This window comes from Ictalurus punctatus, chromosome 22 (genome assembly GCF_001660625.3).
Source record: "Ictalurus punctatus breed USDA103 chromosome 22, Coco_2.0, whole genome shotgun sequence".
In the NCBI taxonomy this organism is placed as follows: Eukaryota; Metazoa; Chordata; class Actinopteri; order Siluriformes; family Ictaluridae; genus Ictalurus; species Ictalurus punctatus.
This window is the reverse complement of record NC_030437.2, coordinates 975,001-985,000: the sequence shown is the minus strand read 5'-3', so window position 1 is coordinate 985,000 and position 10,000 is coordinate 975,001. Positions and strand designations below refer to the sequence as shown.

Below are 10,000 nucleotides of genomic sequence, written 5' to 3'. Positions count from 1 at the left end.
CCTCTCATTCTCTCATTCGGACCAGAACGAAGCTGCACCGCGGTTTAAAGCGGGGTGAATCGGACAGCGGCTGATCGGATTATAATCGGACGCAGAGCTCGAGCTTTGTCTCCACGTGCTGAGCTAGCACTTCCCTGGAACACAAGCGCTAATCATCAGACCCGCAGCAGCTTCCTGTTTCTTCCTCTCCCGGCGCTCCGGGGGGATGGGGGGAGGGGACATCCTCGATCGAGGGCTGATCTGGGGTCAGCGCTCCTCACCTCTCCTCCTGGCGCGGACGATCGGCCGCGTGAGACGTGAAACTGATCTCGGATCAACAGGAAGCTTGAACGCGGCTGCAGCTGCAAGCCGGAGGTCAGCGCGGCTAAAGATAAACCTCGGACTGCTTTTAATCCGCCGCGTGTCGAAAATAATCCGACGAGCGTGCTCTTTCTCAGCGGCGCGGCCGGCCGTTGCATTAAACGTAGCTGGAGATGGATAAAAAGCAGAAGCGCGAGTACAACGCCGGATAAAAGCGGCCGGCTTCGGACGGATATTTAACACGAGGCTTCGCCACAATCGCGGCACGTCGTCACGCCGAGACGCTTTCACTCGTCAGTGCGTTAGTATTACTCTTACAGAAGCAGACGGGGTTTAATACCTGCCCTTCAGTCGTATTCATGTACACACACTCACTTCCACCTCACACTTTCTGCTTGTTCTGCTTTTTCCCCCAAACACAACCGAAACGTAAACACTTCCAGCGTTTGAACACTTTTCCCAGTCTGTGTGAGGAGAAAGAACATGTTTAAAAGGCACGGCGAGGTGTGGAGGTCGTGAAGCGCTTTAGTGATGCATGTGTGAATGAATGGGTGCTCTCAACAAGTGTGTGTGTGTGTGTGAGTGTGTGTGAGTGTATGTGTGAGTGCTGCAGCTCTTTTGCCTTATATGGTAGAAGTTAAAAGTCAGTAAGTCCGCCAAGATTCCTCATTGACTATCGTCCAATCAGGATCTGGATCTAGCCATGACCCCCTACATCTGATTGGCTACTAAAATGACCAGCAGCTACACCCCTCAGAGAGTAGGAGTGTGTGTGTGCGTGTGTGTGAGAGAGAGAGATCATATATAGCAGTAGTCTAGGGGCAGTGTTAGAATTTTTTGTCTCAATGTGCCGGGTTAAATAAACATTAAACAAAACAACTAAGTAAATAAATAAACATGAATCCATCCGTACGGGATGAAGCATCCGCCGGGATGATGCGGTGGTTTATTCCATCGTGGATACGCCTACACACCATCGCCTGATCTGAGACCGGCCTAATGGGCGTGGCCTAATATTCTAATGACCACGCTTGATAAATGTATACCGGAACCCGCATGCTGCACTCGATTCCTGCTCACAGCCTCAGTAAGTGTGCCCTCAGTAAGTACATGACCTTGGGCGGACGGGAACACACACCCGTTAAGTCCTCCTTTAACCCAAACACCCCGCTCCCGTCCACCTCTAAACATTAACGTCACTCGCACCACATACAGGGTGCAGAATAAATGTTTGGAATTTCTGCTAGGTCCGTGACTCTTACCTTGGGCGGGCTGTAGAGCTGAAGTTCCAACCTGTCGTTTGTCCTCCGGACCAGCAGGCGGCAGCGCATCCAGCGTGGGGCCGTGTCCGAAATCGTGTCATTTACCTCCAGGTAGCTAAAATGTCCTTCCTTGCACACGCTTCCTGTATCCTGCCGCCATTTTGTGCTGTGATTCTTCAGGCGGCTCAGCAGCTGTATGCCACTACGCGGCGCTGTAGCTGAGGAGTGTTCCGCTGACCCCGAAGCCCCGCTTCTTCTTTCCGACTCGTCCCCGGAGCTGTCATGGACCGAGTCCTCACGCGACGAGCGTTTCTTGAAGAACTGGCACACGCTTCGTCCGATCTGAGAAAAGACGTTGACACGTGAGGGGGGTGGCAAAACGGACGAAGGGGCGTAATTCTCAGCAAGCTCCACCCCTTGGGAGTGACCAAGTGGCCTGTGTGTAGTGAAGTTTTGCAGCGGCTGCTCCCGCTCCAGCTTTGGTGGCAAAATGACGAATGAGGCTCCACCCACTGGTCGACCTGCTTCCCGGTAATCGAGCACTCCAGAAAAGGAGCATGCACGGCCAGTCACGGGAGGGGGCGGGGCTTCTTCTTTGGCCACCTCTTGCCGGAAGTGGTGCTGGAAGATGGCGCTGAAGTGCCTGCTGAATTTCTCCGGAGAAACAACATCGTGCGGCGGTCGAGTTCCGGCAAAACGGCGGTAATGCTGCGCTAACTCTCGCGCTGTGGCACACGCATGAAGCTCGCAAAACTCCCTCCAGCCACAAGGGGGCGCTATGCTGCTCGGGGCCTCCTCGATAGTGTTGCCATTCATTGCAGTAACCAGCACAGCTGAGAAACACTGTGTGCAGGGAGACGCAGAGACAGAACTGAGTTAGAGAACACAGAGACTGCAGAGATTATTCAATCTGCTCAAAAATCAGAAGTGAAACTGTCAGAGGAGGAAACGATCAGTGCACCGTCACAAGATCTAAAAAACATTCAGACGGATCACCAAACAGCAATCTCTACATGGAAATGAGTACACGTGTGTGTAAACGCCAATTCAGCAAAGTGTAGGGTCCAACCTGCACTTCATACACTGCTGCATGTTACAGCTGAGGTGCTTTGAGCTCTACATGTTCTGTGTCTGATGGTGAACGATGGTGTTTGATGGTGAATGTTAGTGTGTGATGGTGAATGATGGTATTTTGATGGTGAATGTTGGTGTTTGATGGTGAATGATGGTATTTTGATGGTGAATGTTGGTATTTTGATGGTGAATGCTTGTGTTTGATGGTGAATGTTGGTGTTTGATGGTGAATGATGGTATTTTGATGGTGAATGTTGGTGTGTGATGGTGAATGCTTGTGTTTGATGGTGAATGTTGGTGTGTGATGGTGAATGTTGGTATTTTGATGGTGAATGTTGGTATTTTGATGGTGAATGTTGGTATTTTGATGGTGAATGTTGGTATTTTGATGGTGAATGTTAGTGTGTGATGGTGAATGTTAGTGTGTGATGGTGAATGTTAGTGTTTGATGGTGAATGATGGTGTTTTGATGGTGAATGTTGGTATTTTGATGGTGAATGTTGGTATTTTGATGGTGAATGTTAGTGTGTGATGGTGAATGTTGGTATTTTGATGGTGAATGTTGGTGTTTGATGGTGAATGTTGGTGTTTGATGGTGAATGTTGGTATTTTGATGGTGAATGTTAGTGTTTGATGGTGAATGTTGGTATTTTGATGGTGAATGTTGGTATTTTGATGGTGAATGCTTGTGTTTGATGGTGAATGCTTGTGTTTGATGGTGAATGTTGGTATTTTGATGGTGAATGTTGGTATTTTGATGGTGAATGTTGGTATTTTGATGGTGAATGTTGGTGTTTGATGGTGAATGTTGGTGTTTGATGGTGAATGTTGGTATTTTGATGGTGAATGTTAGTGTTTGATGGTGAATGCTTGTGTTTGATGGTGAATGTTGGTATTTTGATGGTGAATGTTGGTATTTTGATGGTGAATGTTGGTATGTGGTGATTAATGTTGGTGAATTCTGGTGTATGTTGTGTATGTTGATGAACGGTAGTGTTTGATGCAGAATGTTCGTGTTTTCATGGTGAATATTGTGTGATGGTGAATGATGGTGCTTGATGACAAATGTTAGTGGTTTTATTGTGAATATTACTGTTTGGTGGTGAATGCTGGTGTGTGTTTATGAATGCTGGTGTGTGTTTATGAATGTTGGTGTGTATGAATGTTGGTAGTGAATGTTGGTGTGTATGAATGTTGGTGGTGAATGTTGGTGTGTATGAATGCTGGTGGTGAATGCTGGTGTGTATGAATGCTGGTGGTGAATGCTGGTGTGTGTTTATGAATGTTGGTGTGTATGAATGTTGGTGGTGAATGCTGGTGTGTGTTTATGAATGTTGGTGGTGAATGCTGGTGTGTGTTTATGAATGTTGGTGGTGAATGCTGGTGTGTGTTTATGAATGTTGGTGGTGAATGCTGGTGTGTGTTTATGAATGCTGGTGGTGAATGCTGGTGTGTGTTTATGAATGCTGGTGGTGAATGCTGGTGTGTGTTTATGAATGTTGGTGTGTATGAATGTTGGTGTGTATGAATGCTGGTGGTGAATGCTGGTGTGTGTGTATGAATGTTGGTGTGTATGAATGTTGGTGGTGAATGCTTGTGTCTGATGGTGAATGTGTGTATTATTGTAAATGTTGGTGTCTGATGGATAATGTTGCCATGTAATGGTGTCTGTGGATGTGTTGAGAGTCTAAACGTGTTACACCGTGTCATACAGACTGACAGCACAGTGTAACTTCATTAAGTGCATCAGTATTGGCTTTAGACGTTGCACACTGCCACACGTTATGCAGATGTTGGTATAACAGAGTGCTACATGCGTAAGGCGTGCTGTCTATGAATGAAGAGGAATTTAATCATCAGTTCCACTGACCACAGAAGTGCAGAGTGTTCTCAGTATCACGCACAGACAAGCCAGTGCAGTATTAGAATGACTCACACTCACACACAGATAGATACACACACTCGCTCAGAGGAAGTCAATGGTTAATCTGCCTATGGTTACTTCACATGGCTGTCGGAGAACAGAAGAAAGATCAGAAAGACTCTTTGATGTAATGAGTGAATGAAAAAATGATTTCTTAGATAAAGGTAAAGTTCAGATACACACACACATACACACACACAATAATAATAATGAAACCAGTTCTTCAATCAGAAACATAACTCCTACGGTTTGTTCACACACACACACACACACACACACACACACACACACACACACACAGTCTCCTTGAAGCAATTATCATCGATTAACAATTAAATGAAATGATTTTTATAAACTTTCATGCTCAGAGGTGTGTTTGTAATGCTTTAATCGTGATTATTCCGATTGTATTAGGACATAAAATAGGTTCTGTTAGATTAAAGTAGCTTACAATTCTGCAGTGTTCTGAGACACGCACACACACGAACACACACACACACACACACACACACAAACACACGCGCACACGCGCACCAAGCATAACGCTGAAACCACACTGCACCATCATCATTTAGTGACCCATTTTTATGAAACACCACCAGCCATGTTAAAGGTTTCCATCAGTCGTGCTGACTGCTAAGTGCCACGCTACTGAGTAGCATTTACACTAACCAATCAAATTTAACCCTCTACACATCATGTGTTCTATACATCACAAACACCACACCATCATGTGTTCAATACATCACAAACACCAGCACAGACACCACACCATCATGTGTTCTATACATCACAAACACCAGCACAGACACCACACCATCATGTGTTCTATACATCACAAACACCAGCACAGACACCACACCATCATGTGTTCAATACATCATCACAAACACCACACCATCATGTGTTTTATACATCACAAACACCACACCATCATGTGTTCAATACATCACAAACACCACACCATCATATGTCCCAGACCTCACATCCTGTTTTCACCCTAATGAATGCTTGTGTTTAATGGAAAAAAAGTTTATATTCATTTCCATAATGAATGTTGGTGTGTGTGATGGTGAATGACGGTGTTTGATGGAGAATGCTGGTGTGTGATGGAGAATGTTGGTGTGTGATGGAGAATGTTGGTGTGTGATGGAGAATGTTGGTGTGTGATGGAGAATGTTGGTGTGTGATGGTGAATGTGTGTGTGTGATGGAGAATGTGTGTGTGTGATGGAGAATGTTGGTGTGTGATGGAGAATGTTGGTGTGTGATGGAGAATGTGTGTGTGTGATGGAGAATGTTGGTGTGTGATGGTGAATGTTGGTGTGTGATGGTGAATGATGGTGTGTGATGGTGAATGATGGTGTGTGATGGTGAATGATGGTGTTTGATGGAGAATGCTGGTGTTTGATGGTGAATGTTGGTGTGTGATGGAGAATGTTGGTGTGTGATGGAGAATGTTGGTGTGTGTGATGGTGAATGTTGGTGTGTGATGGAGAATGTTGGTGTGTGATGGAGAATGTTGGTGTGTGTGATGGTGAATGTTGGTGTGTGATGGTGAATGTTGGTGTGTGTGATGGTGAATGTTGGTGTGTGATGGAGAATGTTGGTGTGTGATGGAGAATGTTGGTGTGTGATGGTGAATGTTGGTGTGTGATGGTGAATGTTGGTGTGTGATGGTGAATGTTGGTGTGTGATGGTGAATGTTGGTGTGTGATGGAGAATGTTGGTGTGTGATGGTGAATGTTGGTGTGTGATGGTGAATGTTGGTGTGTGATGGTGAATGATGGTGTTTGATGGTGAATGTTGGTGTGTGATGGTGAATGTTGGTGTGTGATGGTGAATGATGGTGTTTGATGGAGAATGTTGGTGTGTGATGGTGAATGTTGGTGTGTGATGGTGAATGATGGTATTTTGATGGAGAATGCTGGTATTTGATGGTGAATGTTGGTGTGTGATGGTGAATGTTGGTGTGTGATGGAGAATGTTGGTGTGTGATGGAGAATGTTGGTGTGTGATGGTGAATGTTGGTGTGTGATGGTGAATGTTGGTGTGTGTGATGGTGAATGTTGGTGTGTGATGGTGAATGTTGGTGTGTGATGGTGAATGTTGGTGTGTGATGGTGAATGATGGTGTTTGATGGTGAATGTTGGTGTGTGATGGTGAATGTTGGTGTGTGATGGTGAATGATGGTGTTTGATGGTGAATGATGGTGTGTGATGGAGAATGTTGGTGTGTGATGGTGAATGATGGTATTTTGATGGAGAATGCTGGTATTTGATGGTGAATGTTGGTGTGTGATGGTGAATGTTGGTGTGTGATGGTGAATGATGGTGTTTGATGGAGAATGTTGGTGTGTGATGGTGAATGTTGGTGTGTGATGGAGAATGTTGGTGTGTGATGGTGAATGTTGGTGTGTGATGGTGAATGTTGGTGTGTGATGGAGAATGTTGGTGTGTGATGGTGAATGTTGGTGTGTGATGGTGAATGTTGGTGTGTGATGGAGAATGTTGGTGTGTGATGGTGAATGTTGGTGTGTGATGGTGAATGTTGGTGTGTGATGGTGAATGATGGTGTTCGATGGAGAATGCTGGTGTTTGATGGTGAATCTTAAAGTGAAGTGGTTTTATCAGATTTTGTCCTGGATGTTCTCCAAAAAGCACTTAGACATGAAGAAAGTCATCAACGCAGAAGATGAGAAGACACACTCATATATGCACATCTTATCTGTGAACACGGTGGCATCAACTTCAAGCAACAAACCCTGTCAGTACACACACAAACACACACACACACACACACACACACACACACACACACACACACACACACACACACACACACACACACACCCCTTCACAGTCACAGAAGAAGCACGTGCTTCTGACTCCCCTTCACCGGGCCTCCAGTGCCACCGGTCTATCAGCACATCCAGCCTGAACATGGAACATGACTCAGCACACACACACACACACACACACCACGAAGACTGTACCTCCAAAATCACAAGTGATGATTAAGGTAGCAGTATCCTTAGGGACATGTGGACGCATTTTAAGAATATTCGGATCCAGTGAATAAAGCGGCCACTTTAATAAGAACACCTGCGCGCTGCCCATTCATCCGCTGATCTGACCGGTCCCGCACGGCGTCAAATCACACAGAAGCAGCTCGAGAGTATCTTCAGATAACGTTCGCACTGAACATCAGAATATACAGGGAAGGGAAGGTTTAGAAGTTCCTTATTTCAGTTCTCATTCCTTTTTCAGACCCTTTTTTAGCGCGCGGTCTTTCCACATGTCTGCTCGCTCGTTCCGCTTACAGCCAAAATCTCAAATACAGACCATGCACATTTCAGGTTCAAGTTCAGGATCACCACAGAAATGTGTGACACCTATACTACATCAGTGTATACACACACACACACACACACACACACACACACACACACACACACACGCGTGTTAAATCACACTGTATTATCAGCATGAGTGGAAGTCCTGTCTGGGGCGCCCTATTTATACCACTGCAGTTATCACGGCAACACACACACACACACACACACACACACACACACACACACACACACACAGCACTGTTTCGTTTTGCCAACTCTGGTTCACTTTTCAGTGAAATGACGTCAGGTTCATGGCGAGCAGTCAAAGATTTTTTTATAAGTCTGTATAAAACTGAACAGCAGGGGCGGAGTCACACACACAGATAAATTAATCCCCGGCAGATTTACCGTCACTTCAACAGAGACTGGGCATCGTTTATCAGAGTGTTACTAAAGCTGTGCGTAACTATAAAGCGCGTCACAGAGCATCGACGACACAGCTGATTTGCATTAAGCCACGCCCACAAACCTCCAGGAAAGGAGAGAGGTGGACCAGTAAACGACGCGTGAACGGTGGAAGAGCGATACAGCAGCTCTAAACAGCTGCTCCTTCACCAGTCGCTCTCCATTCTCTCTCTCCAGGTCAATAGGACTTGTAGTAAACTCCTCTGTCCTGAAGGTGGCGCTATGAAAGCTACACTGAGGGTCTGCCGTACAAGCGTCTCTGAACGAGCCGTTACCGTAGAAACGTATCCATGACGTATCAGAGCGAGTGCATTAATATAAACCTGTGCGACCGTCAGAGCCGCTGTCCTAGAAAACTCATCACCACCTCCTGACCAATCACAGACCAGAACTCGACAGCGCTGTGGTTCAAGACATATTTTGCGCATGTTTATCATACATCTTGTTCACGTGTTGCAGAACAGACGCACACAGACCAAGAGCGAGTGTATCACAGCAACAACAAACAAACAAACATCTTACATTTCTTGGGCTCTGATTCTTCAGTGCAGAAGAGCTCTTATTGCTGAACACACACACACACACACACACACACACACCCAGAGTGTGACAGAGAACTAGAGAAATACATGTACAGTGAGCGTTTGTGTGTGTGAGAGAGACAGACAGAGAGAAAGCGTGAGGTAGTGGTCACAGAGACAGGAAACCCAGCCCTGCCTTAGCAACACAAACACACACACACACACACACACACACACACACACGCTGTGCACACTGATGTCAGCAGTGTGTGAGGTTCAGAACGAGGTGCGTGTTGACATGTGAAGGATATGATGTGCAAAATAAGGGTCCTAGGGGTCGTCCAACCCTCTGAGTGATAAGGAACAGATAAGGAAACAGATAAGGAACCGATAATGTGATCTAAACACATACAAATACGAACAGGAGAGGCACGATTTGTTTCTGGATTATTTTGCACGAGAGATCAGACGCGAAGCAAACGGGACAAACAAAGATCACGTTGTTGAGTTGATGCTGGTGAACAACAACGTGAACATGAATATCAACATGAACATGAACATGAATATCAACAACATCAACATGAACACCAACATCAACACCATCAACACCAACATCAACAACATCAACATGAACACCATGAACACCAACATCAACACCATGAACACCAACATCAACAACATCAACATGAACACCAACATCAACACCATGAACATGAACATGAACACCAACATCAACATGAACACCAACATCAACACCATGAACACCAACATCAACAACATCAACACCATGAACACCAACATCAACACCATGAACACCAACATCAACAACATCAACATCAACAACATCAACATGAACACCATGAACACCAACATCAACAACATCAACATGAACACCAACATCAACAACATCAACATGAACACCAACATCAACACCATGAACACCAACATCAACAACATCAACACCATGAACACCAACATCAACACCATGAACACCAACATCAACAACATCAACATGAACACCAACATCAACACCATGAACACCAACATCAACAACATCAACACCATGAACACCAACATCAACACCATGAACACCAACATCAACAACATCAACATGAACA

At 45.4% G+C, this 10,000-nt stretch overlaps 1 protein-coding gene across 1 annotated transcript in view; it reads right to left on the bottom strand.

Annotated features, from left to right (window-relative positions):
- sh2b3 (SH2B adaptor protein 3) overlaps window positions 1-10,000 on the bottom strand; it is a 48,724-nt gene that overhangs the window by 29,198 nt on the left and 9,526 nt on the right. Inside the window, exon 3 of the mRNA XM_053674608.1 lies at window positions 1,563-2,405. Within this exon, the coding sequence (XP_053530583.1) occupies window positions 1,563-2,405 (843 nt within the window). The remainder of the gene's footprint in view (window positions 1-1,562; window positions 2,406-10,000) is intronic.